This window comes from Nicotiana tabacum, chromosome 15 (assembly GCF_000715075.1).
Source record: "Nicotiana tabacum cultivar K326 chromosome 15, ASM71507v2, whole genome shotgun sequence".
NCBI classification, from domain to species: domain Eukaryota; kingdom Viridiplantae; phylum Streptophyta; class Magnoliopsida; order Solanales; family Solanaceae; genus Nicotiana; species Nicotiana tabacum.
The window spans coordinates 65,736,870-65,754,947 of NC_134094.1; the positions used below are offsets into that span (position 1 = coordinate 65,736,870).

Genomic DNA, 18,078 nt, shown 5'->3' on the forward strand with positions numbered 1-18,078 from the left:
ACATTTATATATATATATATATATAAATGTTCCAATACATATAGATTAGAAACGTTTCGAAAATACAGAGAAAAACATGTACATTGACTATTATCTTGAAAACATATGCTAGCTGAGTGTTAAAATGGTATGAAGTTGATGTTTGGTGCAATAACGATCATGTTTAGCTTATTAGTAAATTAAAAAAAAAAAAATTAAACAAAATTAACGGAAGAACAAGAAAAAAAAGAAACAACAGTGAAAAAAATAAATGCATTTTTTTGTAGTAACGTGAAAATTCAAACTTGAGAAAATGATTTATTCAAATAAAAAAGGTAAGTTTGAAAACCCAAAAGAGAAAAATCCAAAACTAAAACAAAAAGATGCTTATCATAATATAATTGAGGTCAATTATTGTCCCACATGGGATTGATTTTGAAGAAATCAGTATTAATAGAAGTACAATATTATGTTGCTCTTTCATGGTTGACAAATAGAAAGGGATGAAAATTTTAGTATAATAGATGATAGACAAATAACGAATGAACCTATAAGTAGTGTATAAATAAATTTCGCAATTTCATTTGAAGCATCATTGAATCTATTTTTCATCTAATTATTATTTATTTTTAATTGATCAATTCAAATTATTTATATCACAAATTATATAATTTTATTTTGTGTTTTCATATCATTAAAATGCTATAGTGGTAAAGTTAATATGTTTTAAACTTAAGTAATAAAATTTTGATATGAGAAACAGAATCAATTAAACACAATGCAAGCATACAAATAGTTGAGCTTTAAAACTCAATTGAGATAATTTTACATATCTGTTACTTTGATATATAAAATTTATTATGATAAATTTCTTTTATTATCGACCGCGCATCGCGCGGGTACTAATACTAGTATATTTCTTCGACAAATTACTTTCACATACTTTGGTAGGGGTTAATTGTTTTGCATTTTTTCATATCGAAAAACAGTAATAAACTCAATTTTTAAAGTTAGCTTGGGCCCGTGCACAACACTAGTATATTATATTTTAGAAGCGAACATCATTCAGTAAAAGAGAATCAATAGAGTTCATTTGTTAAAAATCTATGCTTGTATTCATCATATGCATAAAACTTGACATCAATCAACAACTGCAAATTTTCTTTTCACCAATAATTATGCAAAGAATATGCACCAAAGATGAGAAATGACTAGCATGAACTGTCCATAAACTCGATCAACAGATCTTGAACCATTCCCCTATCTGGCATCTTCCCCGCGGCACCGTAGATTGGAGCAAACCCTCCATTAACTGGACCTGGATTTTCTTTCACCTGAGACGGGAGTAAATACTGTTAATGGCCCCTCAACAGCAAATCACAAAGCATATTGTCCAAGATAAGAATCTAACTAAAATCAGCTAAGTGGTTACCAAGGAATGGATACATCCAAACCAACTGACCCGTAAATTCATCATCGAGTTGATATTTTGGATCTGATTTGTTTAAAACCATGGGCACAAGTAAAAGAAGATCTCGACCAGCAAAACTTATGAGGGAAAAATGACTCAATCAGGTTTTGTTAAGCAGGCGGAACAGAAGAGTGCGACAACCTTTAAGAATTAAGACCCTAATCATTGCATTACACATTGGCTGCAGAGAAAATATACATTTGGCTGAAGAATAGCCCTCAATAAGTTGGTCCTGGAACTGATTAACCATATTGAATTTGACAGGAAAATCTTGGTATGCTAGTTGTAAAGATTTATGACATTGAAAACTCAAAGATGAGAAAAAGATGGAAGTGAAAGAGCACACTTACAGTCTGCACGGAATCTCTCAGATCCTTCAGAAAAATCTGGACTACTGGTACATGTTGAAGTGTCACACAAATATGAACACTGAAAAGGATATGTAATAAAAACAACTTAGAAGTGAAGTGCTTAGCATTGTAGAAATAATATTCAAGATTATACTCTCCTGGCCCAAATTGTTCAAATGGTTATGAAGGAAAAGCACATTTAAGGTAACTGTTTAAACGGATAAATGAGTCTGACATCAACTGCATCATGTACAGTGGCAATACCTGTTAGGTCTCTGCAATGCATTTAAATGCCAGCCTTTGGATGACATTACATCATTGACTTCAAATATGTCTACAACGTCAGATCCAAAAGCAATAATGCTCATTTCAGGCCTTCCAATCACGAACAGTTCTGGAATGTCCTGTATCCTGAGGGTTAGGATCATGTGAGACATTGGTCCTTAGACTGGATAAAAAATTAAACTAAGTGACATTATATCTACCCTTTCTGAATACTTTTTGATGCCTCCATAATCTCCTTGGTGTTTTCCAAGTATCCTGTAAAGTGTATAAACTCTCAGTTAAGAAGAAATGGAAGTGGCAAGTGATTAACCAACAAGAATGAGAGAAGTCTAACCTTCAAAGCCTAAAGATATCATTGCTGCCCACGCCCCGGCTATCAGACCTCCAGGCCTGCTTCCAGCAATTGTTGGAGAAACATAAAGCCCACCAGTCCACTCAGTGACTACCATGCAAACACAAGGAGAATATGTCATTAGAACTTTATTCTTACACAGAAAAAATGATTGCCTCCATACAATAAGAATTAGAAAATTATCTCTTCCTTTTTCTATAAGAAAGTGGAAGAGCAAAAGAAAATAGCAAATATCTCAAACAATGGCTACTTTATTTCTCACTGAATTGGTTTCACAGGATCTTTTTTTTTATTTTAATAACCGCGGTGTCCGAGCCATTTTGCGCGCACCTCGACTAATTCCACAGGATACCTGCTACCTCCCCCACTAGCAACATGGACCAAGTAACTTTGTCCGCCAAAGCTTGGACAGATGAGAAGAGTTCACCTACTGTTTTTGCCTAAGCTGGGATTTGAATATGAGACCTCATGTTCTCACCCCACTTCATTGACCACTAGGCCACACACCCTTGGGTGCTCTGATTTTTCCCAAAAATAAATTACATGATTACATATTTAAGGTTCAGAGCATCTGGAAACTGGTTTCCCTGAAGTCTTTTGCAGCACATATCTAGTTTTTATTATCACATCAGCTGCCTCGCAAATAGTTCAGACGGATTTATTTCCTCGAGTAAGTAGCAAAGCTTTTGATGATGACTAACTTTCTGACAAGAGTAACTTACCAGCAACAAATTGATGCTGTTAAGGCGTAAAACCAGCAGCAAATTTGTCCAGTCCCGACACATGTTTCAGGAGTAGGAAAATGTATAAGATCTCAGATTACTTTAAAAACACAAACATATAAAGTGAACTCATAGCATCACTTCCTTGCAGATGAAGTAAACCACTGTTCCAAATGTTTAGAGATATAGTATATCGCTTTTACACAAGTTTGGCATTAATACAGGAAAAGTTAAAGAGGAGATCTCAGATAGAAAACCATTACAAATTCAAGAAAATATTTTCAGTCACATAAATGGATACGTCGTGTAACATTGAGAATGAAATACAATTTTCATAATCAAAAGAAGACAAAATTTCCTCACAAAGAAGAATATATTCAAAGGAACAAATCTATCTCGGGCGAACTCTCACATATTGGATGATCAAACAAATTCTATAGATTCTGCTTAGAGATGCTTCAATTGAATGCTAAACAATGCCTACAGTGAAGGGGCAGAAAGTACTAGCACTTAATACCTTCCGTATCTCATGATTTCTGTACAGAACTACACTGGTTCCTTTTGGAGCCAGCCCATACTTGTGTACATCCACTGAGATTGAGGTTACTCCTTGAACAGTGAAATCAAATGGAGGTACGGGGTATCTGGACAAACACGACTAGAATCATACTTATACAAAGTGAGGTATATAAATGAACTGTTGTAGATAATTTGAGCATTTACATAAGAGCTTATATACAGGAGTGGGAGGGCAAGGGCAAGGGCAAGGGCAAGGAAGTCTTCTTAGAACTAATAGATCAATAAACTACAAAATTAGACAAATAGTTAGCCCAGCTTGGAGCACTCTACTTTAGAGAACCATAACCTAGAAAACAAAGATCCATCAAACATACCCCAGTTTACGAGCAAATGGTAAGACAAAGCCTCCAAGACAAAGGTCAACATGGAGACAAATTCCGTAGCTAGAAGCCAAATCACCAAGATCCTGCAAGAGAAATTACCAAAAAAAATTTAGTGAGTAAAGGATCCAAAATCCATAAGAATATAGCAGCATTGCTAAAGAGATTGAAATTAGGAAAAGGTTGGTGCACTTGCCTCAATTGGATCAATTATGCCATGGGGAAAGCCAGGCGCTGATCCAACAATCTGTATATTCATATGTTTTAGTTAGCAGATCAAATACTTTAACACAAAGTCGGAAGTTAAGTAAAGAAAATATGATACAATTCAGCTAAGTTTGATTTCATTTCTACGAAGATTCAGAATCACAAAACAAAGGAGAACAGATAAACAGAATGACTAAAAGATACTAACACACAACCACAATTTTGCATTTTAAAACAAGGGAAAATTATTCTAGCACTGCCCAAACTCAAAACTTTACCATGATAGTGTGTTTGTTAATACGCTGGTTAATAGCTTTAACATCAGCTCGAAATTCTTTATCAACAGGAACGCGCCACAACTTGATCTTGAAATATTGTGCAGCTTTGTCGTACGCTGAGTGCGCAGAAACTGGTATTATCCTACAGTCATGTATGACACTCACTAATTTTCGAGACTGATATTTCATGGCGGGATGTTAAAGAAAACAGAGAGAAAGAGCACATACATTTCTGGTTTAGTGATTCCTTTCTTGGCTTTCATATAGTCACGTGATGATTTCACTGCTAACAGTATACTCTCAGTCCCTCCTGATGTCATATTTCCACAAATCTGTCCTCCAGAAGCATTTTCCTTACTGCCAAGAAGTGCAGCTGTCATCACAACCACTTCTGCTTCAAATCTAACAACGCTTGGGAACACACTCAGATGTAGTGGATTTGTATGTGCAAACCTGAAGCAAGAACAATCTATTCATACTGAAAGCTGAGATGGAAAAAGTTGTGCTATAAGAAAGCTACTACGGAAGGTGTAAAGTCAACAAGTGCACTCTCTCCCGCAACAAGTACAAATAAGAATCTGAAGATAAGTACAATTAAAGAAAGCTAATTGGATAACAATGGCATTATTGAACCTAATCGCATTGAGAAAATAAGAGAGATTACATGATCAGATACACCAGCATGAGCATAAATGACAACATATGTAGCTTGGGCAAAAACAATTGAACAGAACTGGGACCTATCATTTTAATCCAAGATGTCAAAGAGAATATCAGAAACCACTTCTGCCAGATGACAGACCTTAATACAGCAAGTATGTGTAATGTACATAAAATGTTGAAAAAGGGTTAGCTGAATCAAAGAAATCAAGGAGTATAACATGGTAAAGTTACCAATCCACTTTTAGAAGGAAAACAAAAAAGAGCTTGTAGAGCTAAGAGAGCAACAAAGCCCCCGCTTAACAGTACTAAGTATGTCAGAGGTTCAAGTCTATCTTCCATCCAGCATCATCAGCATGTAAAGTATGACATTTTCTGTACCCCCTGAAGCCTTGCTAATTCATTAAAAAAAATTGCAGGTCTTCGAGTGTATCATAGTCTACATGTTGGCTGTGTCCTTTTGTTATAACCCCTGATCTCTGTATAGGTAGTACATACCAAGAGGAGGTTTTCAAGAGACTGAATCTACTCCTTATTCTGTTTAATCATGCACCGAATATTTGGACTAGATTCTTTATGGCAGAAGATTTAACATGAAGAATATACATGAAAAGAAACCGCCCTGCTCTTGATCAGTTAGCGCAAGCAAAGAAAATAAATATACATATATACTCAACGGATTGCACAATCTTACATGGAACATGCCTCGTTTATTAATGAAAAATGTCCCTCATGCTCATTTCCGCCAATATAGCTGCTCAGGAAATAGGAAGTTGGTTAGTCTTTCTATGCAGGGTAAAGAGCAAAAGAAATGGTTTTATTGAAAAAAGAAACAAATATAATTCCAAATTACTAGCTAAAAACTCTTAACATAGTGCAACAATTATGAAACATACACGGTACCCGAACATTTGCCCTGCCAGGTCACATCTTTTTGTTTCTCATATTTCATTTGCTCTAGGACTTTGTTTCCTAAACCTGATCTTGGCAACTCAGTCTTCCATCCATCTCTACTACCGGAAGCTTGCAATTTATCCACTATCTGCCCAGTTCAATAATAAATTTTGAAGCCGAAGAATGTCAGATTTATAATCAGAAATAAAGACATTAATCACTGTAACCTGTTAATGCTCCCCAATAGATGTACAAGTGAACATAGAATCTTAACCATGTACTTTCTTTGCTTGAATTATTCATCTAAAACAAGCTGAACAGATCTAATCCAAAATGTATGGAACAGATAATTTAGCCTAGGTTCTGAAGTGTTAAAACACTAATCCCAGGTGAACCAAACCTAAATACAATGGCGTGATATATGGATTAAATAATTTAATACTGGTGTTTCCACTGGAACGATTTTACTCAAGGTTGCTAGCATCTACTCCATCCTTTCAACTTATACTACACACTTTTCAAAATGTTTGACATTGTTCCTTTAATAATACTATTACTTTATACAATTTTCACGAATTTCAAGAATTTAAATTTATCTTTTATAATACAAATTATAAACACTGATTTGATGGTTTCTCATCAGTTTAACATTTAACCCATTACTTTATCATTTTCTTCCACTACCATTAATATAATACAAGAGTCAAATTCGGTGGCGGATATAGTGTTGGGGATAATCGATCAACTGAAATATATATATATATATATATATATAGATATATATAGTCTGTGTGTGTGTGTATTTATACATGTATAATAAGTTCAATGCTACGGAACTGAAAGGTTGAACTTCAAATTCTCCCCTAGTCAATTTAACATCTTAATAAAATAGAACAGAGGTAGTGTCATATCTGATATTGGGCCAGAATCTACAGAGAAAACTGATGGGCTTAATAGCACTTTGAGGCGAAGCAAAAGAACAGAAAGGCCCAATCAAAAATTGGCAGATTACCAATGGAATCCGATCTAATTATTTAGAAGAAGGAAAAGCAGTTGCTGGAGAAAATAGTTACGTAGTGCGTAGCAGTTTCTGTATTGGGTAGTCGGTTGTCAGAAACTTCTTCCCCTCTTTGTATTTTCTTACTTGTCTCTCTTCCTCTATTCTATCTCTATCCTTCCCTCTCTGTTGAATCTTCTTCTTATGTTTACTCTATTACTAAGTTGTAATGTTTAATTTGTTTGCTGTAAGAAACATCTACTACTGTCTCTTGTTGTTTGTGTTAAGATAAATACTTGTTGTAACATTTGGTGCTTTCATTGACTTTTCCGCCATGCCGGAATCGACAAAAAAGGGCTCCGATGATCCATTGGCTGAGATCCGAAATATCCAGTCTGGATTTTCTCATGACCTCGCTGATTTCGAGTTGCATTGGCTAATAACCAACGAGTTATGCAAGACATGTTGGCTCAAATGGCGAATCTGGGTATACAACACCGTCCGGCTATGTCAGAGACACCCCGATTTTGTGCTCATGAGAATTCTTTTCCAAATACATCTTCAGGGGTTTCTGGTCCTACTCTACGTCATAAACCAGCATCAGTAGAGATTGGACGTTTTCACGGTGAAAACGCTGAGGCTTGGGTGTTTCAAGCGGAGAGATACTTCGAATTCTATTCCATTGATGATTCACATAAACTAACCATTGCTTCTTTTTATCTGGATGGAGATGCTTTGGATTGGTATCGATGGCATTATAGAAACAAACAATTGATTGATTGGGATCATTTTGTGGCAAAGCTTCTCTGTCGGTTCAAGAAGCGTATGTTACAGAAACCGGAGGGTCGTTTAGCCAAGCTCCGTCAGTCGACCACTGTTTCTGAGTATCTCACCAGGTTTGAAGCTATTTCTAGTGAAACCGTAGCCTTACCAGATCAATTTTTGATCCAGTGTTTTATTTCTGGGTTGCGGATGGACATTCAGAATGATGTTTTAGTGCACGAGCCCACTACACTGGAGCAGGCTATTTCTCTAGCCCACAAGTATGAGCAGAAGTACTTTTTGGCCAAGGAGTCCAACCCGAAATTTTCTTCCTCCAAACAACCCCCACTTTTACCTACACCATCGACTTCTAATCCCCCTTTACCTCTTCCGCCGTCGCTTCCTTCCTCTTCCTCTTCGTCCATCCCTAAACTACCATTGAAACGCCTTACCCCAACAGAGATACAGCAAAAACGTGAAAAAGGTCTTTGCTATTATTGTGGTGAGAAATATTCTGCCACTCACAAATGTAAAAACCTTCCTCGATTGCTACTTCTTGAAGAAGACACGATTAACCCTACGTTGGTTTCCGATTCCTTCTTATCTGATGAAGTTTTGGCTGAGGAATTACAATGCCTTGAGGCCCAGTCACATTCTGCCATTTCCTATCATGCGCTGGCTGGAGGGAATTCTAAAACAACACTTCGATTTTCTGGGCATGTTAATGGTTCTCCGGGGCAAGTATTACTCGATGGGGGCAGTACAAATGAGTTTATCCAACCTCGGATGGCTAAGTTTTTAAACCTTCCAATTGATCGTACACCTAATTTTGTTGTGGTGGTAGGTAGTGGTCAATGCCTCAAATGTGAGGGTGTGGTTAGGGCTGTACCACTAACCATTCAGGGCTGCACTTTGTCCCTTGACTTTTATGTGCTATCTTTCCATGGTGCTGATATAGTGTTGGGGGTGTCTTGGTTAGCTACACTGGGACCGGTAATCACGGATTATAGTCAGCGTAAGTTTGAGTTCTCTATTAATGGGACTCGTTATAGTTGGGTTGGTGAACCTCCTATTGATATTCAACTTATCCAGCTTCAGATCCTAAGACGCTTGACCTCTGTTGATGTTGTTTCTTCCCTTTTTTCGATTGAAATTGGTTTCAGATACAGAGCATTCACCAGAGCCTCCTCCTACAGAATTGGCATCCATTTTGCACGAATATGAGGATATCTTTTGCAAACCTCATGGTCTTCCTCCCTCCCGATCCCAAGATCATGCCATACACCTACAACCTCATACCGGTCCTGTCAATGTTAAACCATATAGATATCCTTATTTTCAAAAACAAGTGATGGAACAATTGGTGGCAGACATGTTGCAAGAGGGCATTATACGCCCTAGTACCAGTCCATTTTCCTCACCTGTGCTCCTAGTACGCAAGAAAGATGGAACATGGCGTTTTTGTGTTGATTATAGAGCATTGAATGCTATCACTGTTCGGGACAGGTTTCCCATACCAACAATAGATGAATTATTTGATGAATTACATGGTGCTCAATTTTTTTCCAAGCTCGATCTTCTCTCTGGCTATCATCAAATTCGCATCTGCCCTGAAGATATTTCAAAAACGGCATTCCAGACTCACGAGGGACACTATGAGTTTCTTGTCATGCCTTTTGGGCTATCCAATGCGCCCTCCACCTTTCAAGCAACAATGAATTCAGTTTTCAGGCCCTATCTCCGCAAATTTGTACTCGTCTTTTTTGATGATATTCTCGTATATAGTGAGTCTTGGAGTTTACACATGGAACATCTTACAATTGTTCTTCAGTTGCTTCGCCAACATCAATTTGTTGCCAAGCAGTCCAAGTGTCTATTTGGCCAGCAGCAGATTGATTATTTGGGCCATGTCATTTCTGCTAAAGGATTGGCTGTGGATCCTTCTAAGATTGTAGCAATTCAACAGTGGCCAATTCCTCGTAATCTCAGGGAAGTGCGAAGTTTTTTGGGGCTGGCAGGATATTACCGGCGCTTCATACGACAATATGCTACTATTGCTGGTCCACTTACTGATTTGCTCCGTAAGGATGCGTTTGTCTGGACTGACCGTTCTCAGGAAGCCTTCACCGCATTGAAGAACGCTTTAGGCTCTACCCCTGTTCTATCTCTTCCAGATTTTTCTAAAGAATTTCACCTAGAAACTGATGCTTCGGGGTTAGGTATTAGAGCAGTCCTTTCTCAGCAAGGTCATCCAATAGCTTACTTTAGTCAGAAACTCAGTCCTAGAATGCAACGGGCATCTACTTATCATAGGGAGATGTTTGCCATCACTCAAGCCGTGAGTAAGTGGCGTCAATACCTTTTGGGTCGTCGTTTTGTCATTTATACCGATCAACAAGCCTTAAAGAATCTCACTGATCAGGTAATTCAAACGCCTGAACAATAGAAGTGGTTGAGTAAACTGTTGGGCTATGACTTCACAATTTTATACAAGTCTGGCCGCACTAATTTGGCAGCTGATGCTTTGTCTAGAGCACCTGCAGCTTCATTTCAGGCTATTTCTGGTCGTCAATTTGATTGGATAGAACAATTACGGCACGCTAATATTGATCATCCAGAATTGGTGGAGTTGCACAACAACTTTCAGTCTGATACAACGAAGTTTTCGGATTTCTGTGTTCGAGATGGACTTTTATTATATAAGGGTCGTTTGGTTCTTCCTTCAGATTCTCCTATGCGCTTAATACTTCTTAAGGAATTTCATTCTTCCGCAATAGGTGGTCATGCAGGGGTTTCTCGCACTTTTCAATGTGTTGCATCAAATTTCTATTGGAAGGGTATGCGCCACAATGTTCACACTTATGTAGCTTCTTGTCAAACTTGTCAGCAGATGAAGGATATTCTTAAGCAACCAGCTGGATTCCTCCAGCCTTTACCAATTCCTGCTTTGGTTTTTGAAGAAGTAACGATGGATTTTATCACTTGCCTCCCCAGTTCTAAAGGTAAGGCCACTATACTGACTGTGGTGGATCGTCTTTCCAAGTACGGGCATTTTATTGCTTTGTCTTCATCTTTCACTGCACATTCTGTGGCAAGCGTTTTTGTTTCAGAAATCATTCGTCTCCATGGGCATCCTAAGATAATTGTCACTGATCGAGACCCTCGCTTCATGAATAATTTCTGGAAGGAAATCCATCGTTTGCAGGGAACTACTCTATCAATGAGTTCTGCCTACCATCCTCAAACAGATGGTCAGTCCGAGGCTTTAAATAAATGTGTGGAACAATACTTGTGTTGCTTTGTCGCTGACAGCCCCCATGAATGGGCATCTATGCTTCCTTGGGCTGAATATTGGTACAACACCGCTTACCAAACAGCTGCAGGCATGACTCCTTTTCAAGCATTATATGGCAGGGAACCTCCAACAATGGCACGCTATGTCCTTGGCAGCAGCTCGAATGATTTAGTTGAACGTTATATGCTGCAACGAGATGAAGTTATAGATTTATTGAAACATAATCTATCAAAAGCTCAGCAACGTATGAAGGAGCATGCTGATAAGAAGCGGAGGCGGCTGGAGTTCTCCATTGGTGACTGGGTTTATGTGAAGTTGAAACCTTATCGGCAACATTCCTTGAAATTGCAGCGTCATCACAAGTTGGGCAGACGCTATTTCGGTCCTTTTAAAGTGCTTAAGTGTATTGGGGAGGTTGCATATAAGCTTGAATTACCGGATGAAGCTCGCATACATCCTGTTTTTCATGTCTCGATGTTGAAACATTGCATTGGTACTCCTGATACTCAAGTTACTCCTCTCCAACTTCAGGATGTTGAAACTGTGACTCCTTCGAACTGTGCGGACAAGGTTCCTTTTGGGGAGGAGGGTAATGTCATATCTGATATTGGGCCAGAATCTTCAGAGAAAACTGTTGGGCTTAATAGCACTTTGAGGCGAAGCAAAAGAACAGAAAGGCCCAATCAAAAATTGGCAGATTACCAATGGAATCCGATCTAATTATTTAGAAGAAGGAAAAGCAGTTGCTGGAGAAAATAGTTACGTAGTGCGTAGCAGTTTCTGTATTGGGTAGTCGGTTGTCAGAAACTTCTTCCCCTCTTTGTATTTTCTTACTTGTCTCTCTTCCTCTATTCTATCTCTATCCTTCCCTCTCTGTTGAATCTTCTTCTTATGTTTACTCTATTACTAAGTTGTAATGTTTAATTTGTTTGCTGTAAGAAACATCTACTACTGTCTCTTGTTGTTTGTGTTAAGATAAATACTTGTTGTAACATTTGGTAATTAATTTAGCTTTTCACAATCACACAGCAATTCACCAAACTCTAGGTGATAATCACCGAAAGGAACAAAACGCAATGAAGCGCAGAGCACAGTACTTAATACTCAATCGACAAAGTAGGACCAAATAATTAACTAACCTTCTGCTTCTCAGCGTCAATGTACTTTTTAACTCCAGGCACCAACCTATATTTAAGAATCAAAAAATCCATTCAAACATAGCTTCGAGAAATCTCAACAAGTGTCAAGTAGTGATTCGAAGAGCAATCAGAAGCTACAAACGTGTATAACACTCTTTTCTTATTTTTTTACATTTTTATGGTCCACTAATTCCGTACATGGATAATTTACTGACAAAGAAAAATTAAACAAAAATAGAAGAGATTCAAAGAAAAATCAAGGATTAGATGTGAGAAAAATACTTGACAGAGCTCATAACGATACTAATAATGGTGGCTTTGAGGCCTCGTTCGTGAATAACAAGGAAATAGGATTGAAGAATTTGAGCCAATAAAAGAGCGAAGAGAGGAGCAAGGAGTAGAGTTAACGGCTCGTATTGAGATAAAAAGGAATTCGTTGAAGCTCTGAACTGATTCAGCCATGGCGGATTTGGAAACTCCATCGCCGATCGATGTGAACGAGACTCTGAAACAGGTTTATCTTTTTGTATGTTTTTTTTTCTTTTTCCAATCCTTGCCTTTTTTTGGTTCGTTGGTTGAGAGCAGTGTTTTACTTAACTTTTTGTTGATTTTTTTAGATTTTTATAATTTGGCATCTTTTAATACACCGTATCGTAAGCGATGCGTACAAGTTATCGGTTTCTTCTTCGGCCAGACGCCCCTTAAATTTGGCTTGAAATATCATTTTAATACTTAAACTTAACATTATTCCATTGAACATTCAAACCCTAACAAAAATATATCTTTTAAACAGACATGCTGACATGGCAAAAGAAAGTGTTCATACTTCATTAGTTTGGCGTGTGAATTAGTCCCAATTTTTTTAAAGAATTCTTTTCTTAAAAAACTAGGCTTCAATACCCTTACGTCATTGTTGCTTGCCATGCTTCTGTCGCTGTCGCTGTCGCTGTCGCTGTCGATGTCGCCGTCGCCGTCACTCTTCTTCTTCTTCGTACTTCTGCCACCATCACCATCCTTCTCCTTCTCTTTTCACCGCCATCACCTACCCTTACCTTTCCTTATCCTCTCCTTGTCACCCCTACTATCACCATCTTCTTCCTCAATCCTCACCACTTATCTGCCATCACTCACCTTAGCCAAGAACCACTATTACTCTCTTTTTCTTCTCCTCGCATCTTTATAATCAGAGACAACCATCAAACAAACATTTCATCACTAACAACCCGAATCAAGTCTCCCTTCATCCCATAGAACCAGATCCAAAGAGAAAATAAATAAAAAGGAATCTCGCCGAAAAGACATAAAAGAACTTTTGTCGATTTTGTCCATCACCACTACAATCCCACAGAGGTAAATTAAACATATTTTATCTATTTGTGCTACTATCTTGTTTGTTATTCTTGATCAAGGATTCAACTGATATTTAAACCTTTACTTCTTTTGCGAGTTCTTGATACTATTCCAAGTTTAATTTTTTTAGGTATATTTAGTTATATAAAGAAGTTGAAATGTTGTCGCATTTTTTAAAGTGTCAATATCCAGCATTCTCTGAGGAAAAAAGTAGTGGTCGGAGGCAAATTTATGGTGGAGTTCAACATCTGAAGGGAGGTGTAAGAGGAAGGAAGAGAAAGAGGGGGAGGGGGATTTATTTTGAGATGTGCTTGTTCAGTTTTTTCTTTGATGGCATATTTTTTTAATTGTTCAGATATATCTGGAGCAAATGATGTCAAGCGCCTGGATTTATCTAGACACATTGAGTGAGATGTTGTCACGATCAAAAATCCTAACCCGTTGTGATGGCGCCTAACACACCGGCTAGGCAAGCCGAAAACATAACAATAAAGAATTGAGACAACATAAATTATAGAAATATCATAAGTCTGAAATATCAATGTAACAAAATACTGCCAATACAAGGTAAATCCCCCATAAACTGATAAATACGGAGTCATGAGCTCTACAACAGGATATAAGTCTGAAACTAAATAATGATACTGTCTGAACTAAAACAACAATACATAAGAAAAGACAAATCAAAACTGCGACCAAGAATACAACTCTACCTCGCCTCTCGAAGCTCAGTCCAACAAGCAAATCTACCGCTGATATCTAGTTCTCATACTTGGATATGCACAATTAAGTGCAGAGTGTAGTATGAGTACAACCGATCCAATATACTCAATAAGTATCGTAACTAACCTCAGCGAGGTAAAAGAAGCAAGAATTACAAATGATACTAGTTATAACCTGTACAGTTTCATCATTTTAACAAGTACAGAACAATAAGGAAATTAAGTCATAAAGCACAAGAAGAAGCATCTGTGTGTGGATGTACAGTTACTCAAATACTCTACTCAGTCAATGTTCAGCATATAGAGATGTTATGCAGTTAAATCAGATAATGAACCACGGAAATTGCAAGTACAGATGAAATACAAAATCCAAACAAACACTGGCCAGATTTCCTCAACCTTTCCATATCTGAACCCAACCAGTGATCAATTTTCCTAAATATCCGCGTGTACGCCATTAAGAGAGAAACACGAAAGGGTAACCCTAGGGGGATGGATCCATATCTACATACAAGCACGACTAATTCAACATACTACCAGCATAGTGTGGTCACAGGCTCAATATCATAATCCATCCGGTGTGATCACAAGCATAATAGTACAATCCATCCGGCGTGGTCACAGGCATAATAACACAATCCGCCTGGCGTGGTCATAGGCATCCAGTCCAAATCATATCACACAGAAACAAATATACAAGAATAAAAGTATATGATGAATGAAAAACATATCTCATGCTCCTGGACTGGTATAAGTGACATGCTAAAGTGTAGGCATATGCATAGTGTACTATCATAGCTCAAACTGACTATTTCATCACAGAAATAATAATTATCAAGTTCATTCAGGGATAACACCTCTATGTAACCTCAAACATGGCTCAAATAGTTCACAACAATGTTACAAATATAAGAAACATCATATCTTAAAGCTTAACAGTCAATTCTAGGCATATCATAGCCTAAGCAGAACCCGAGCATGGATAAATACCCCGGTGTTAGCACATGGGCTCAAACCCCATGCATATGCGCACCCATAGCACGTAGCTATCACAAAAAATTCAGGCAACTGGTGCCTCAACCAAGTTTAGATAAGATACTTACCTCAAGTAAACCAAATCACTCCGCTAACAAGCCTTTCCCTGGGTGTATCAACCTCTGAAAGGCTCAAGCCTATCCAAAATAATGTAATACTATCAGTAAAAGCCATAGGAAGTGATCCCAATAGACAAAGCTAAGATCTTTAACTCAACTCAAAAATTCAACCCCAGGCCCACACCTTGGAACCCGACAAAATTCATAAATTCCAAACATCCATTCAATTACGAGTCCAACCATACCAAAATCATCCAATTCCAACCATAAGTCGACCCTCAAATCTTCAAATTTCACTCTCCAGTAACATAGTCCAAAAATTCCCAAATTCTAACTTAGATTCATGAAATATTAGGTGTAATAATCAATGAGTATTCAATATTTATGGACAAAAGTGATTAAAAGTCACCGACCTCTTCAATCTAGGTGGAAAGCTCTCCAAAATCGCCCTAGTCCGAACTCTAAAATCCCAAAAATGAGAAGAAAAGACCAAACCCTAGTCTTAAAAGATCCTTCCCAGCGATCCCGCATCTGCGGACTAAATTATCGCACATGCGATACCTCTTTTGCGAAAAATCCCTCGCTTCTGCGAAATATACTAAAACCCCGACCCGCCGCTTCTGCGGCCAATTTCCCGCTTTTGCAGGTCCGCTTCTACGGTCTTACTCGTGCTTCTGCGGTCCCTAGCCCCTCAAGTCAAAATCCGCTTCTACGGAAACTCTGCACGCACCTGCGAAATTCCCTAAGCCAGGCCCTATTCCTCTCCTACGACCCTCCAGCCGCACCTGTGGCTTCACATCTGCGGCCAAGTCCACTGTAGATGCAATTACACCAGCAACCCAAAAATCTTCAGCAATGCTTTAAGTCCAACTATCGATCCGTTAACCATCTGTAACTCAGCCGAGGCCCCCGAGACCTCAACCAAACATACCAGCAAATCCTAAAACACAACACAAACTTACTCGAAGCCTCAAATCACATCAAACAATGCCGAAACGGCAAATCGCACATCCATTCAAGCCTAATGAACAAATAAACTTCTAACTGACGAGCGCAAAACATAACACGAAATTGATGCTATCTAGTCAAAGATAGTATATTTTAATTATTGTCTCCACAGGGATTGGATTTAAATAATGTTTAAGTAATTTCTGGCTTAAACGCTATTCAAGATGATCAACACTTGATTTGATGTAATTACTAACTATAATTAACTACTAAATTAAGATTACGCCTAATTGAAATTGATCAAAGAGAGTGAGAGTTGAACTAAAACGGATTGTAAGCAATATGAGAAATAAGGGCCATGACAGGATAGGTGCAAGATTGTTATTCGGTATTTAACTCTGTTTAAATTCACTTCTAATGTTCTAATGATTCTCACGAATTCACTCGATGATTAGTTTAAACGTAAGGTCAAGATTCCTCTCTCGATTAAATCTGAACTCTTCAAAATAAACTAATATGAAGCACTGTGAAAAGATGCAAGAACACGTTAATGGGCTAGTCTTTAGAAAAATGTCTCTCGAATATCCTCCTAACTTGGTTTAATCAACAATTCAAAAAGCTCTATCGATTACTTAGAAGAATCACTAAATTAAACCAAACCAAATAATGCAAAGATAATCACCAACATATTCCTCTTTCGATTAAATAAATCGGTGAATAATTTCGCAATCAATTCAAAGTTCCATAAACGTATTCAAACAATTAAATTAGAGTTAAATCTACAAACAACACTCAGAACACCATATCCGTCAAAATCCTAGGGAAGAACTACTCCATAAATACCGAGAAAGTCATCACAAATAAGTTTAAGAACATAGAAAATATCAAAGACAACTTTACGATACAAACTCATGTATTGCATCGATTGTTGGCAAGATAATTGATGAAATCTTGTATCTTCAAGCTGTGATAGCTCTCCAAAACTCCCCTAGGTCGAATCCCCTTAAAAGATTATATTTACAGTGTATTTATACCGAGTTATGGGAAGACCTGGACTAAAATACCCTCTTTAAGCCGAACTGGGATTAATTGGGCAAAAATTACACAAGCGCGCCACATTGAGCGACGCGTTGTGCGTCGCCTTAGTGGACTTCTTCTGTGAGCTTTCAATTAAAATGCACTTTGCTGCTTGACAAAGGAATTTTGCAGCCACTTCCTTTGGAATGACGTCCCAGACGTCATTTAGTACATGTTTTTAGCATTAAATAATTTTCTTCACTTTTTCATATATATATCCGATCCTCAATCCCGAACTCGATCCCAGCTTAACTCTCGAACTTTTACTCAGACTTTAAAGTTCTCTTTTATTTCTTTTAGCTCCAAAAACTCAGCTTAGCCCGAAATCACAACCTACATAACAAAAAACACATAATGAGTATAAATTATTCAAATTTTAGCTCAAACATAATTGAAGTGTAGTCAAATACTAGGTGTAAAGTATCCAAAAACTCGTATTTTAACCTACCATCAACACCCCACACTTAAATCTTTGCTCATCCTCGAGCAATACAACTACACTTCAAATAAGGACGACCTTTTTATCAGACAACTTTCCTAACATATCATGCCAAGAATATTTAAAGAAAACCAAGAAACCTATCATAACAACCTAGC

General features: G+C 37.7%; 1 protein-coding gene across 2 annotated transcripts; it reads right to left on the minus strand.

Moving 5' to 3' along the window:
• Nucleotides 1-1,003: 1,003 nt before the first annotated feature.
• Nucleotides 1,004-12,899, minus strand: LOC107794399 (sphingosine-1-phosphate lyase). 2 transcript variants are annotated; one of them, XM_016616881.2, is made up of 15 exons: nucleotides 12,573-12,899; nucleotides 12,291-12,336; nucleotides 6,100-6,245; nucleotides 5,898-5,957; nucleotides 4,772-4,996; nucleotides 4,544-4,685; nucleotides 4,255-4,305; nucleotides 4,053-4,144; nucleotides 3,677-3,803; nucleotides 3,160-3,175; nucleotides 2,420-2,527; nucleotides 2,286-2,340; nucleotides 2,065-2,211; nucleotides 1,801-1,879; nucleotides 1,004-1,313 (listed from the first exon to the last, which is right to left on the minus strand). In XM_016616881.2, exons 1-15 carry the CDS (start codon nucleotides 12,770-12,772, stop codon nucleotides 1,191-1,193), a joined length of 1,617 nt encoding a protein of 538 aa, XP_016472367.1. In that variant the 5' UTR covers nucleotides 12,773-12,899; the 3' UTR covers nucleotides 1,004-1,190. The 2 variants fall into 2 exon arrangements, with proteins under 2 accessions (XP_016472367.1, XP_075086962.1); XM_075230861.1 differs by having other exon boundaries at nucleotides 6,107-6,245; nucleotides 12,573-12,896.
• Between the last annotated feature and the right edge of the window lie 5,179 nt (nucleotides 12,900-18,078).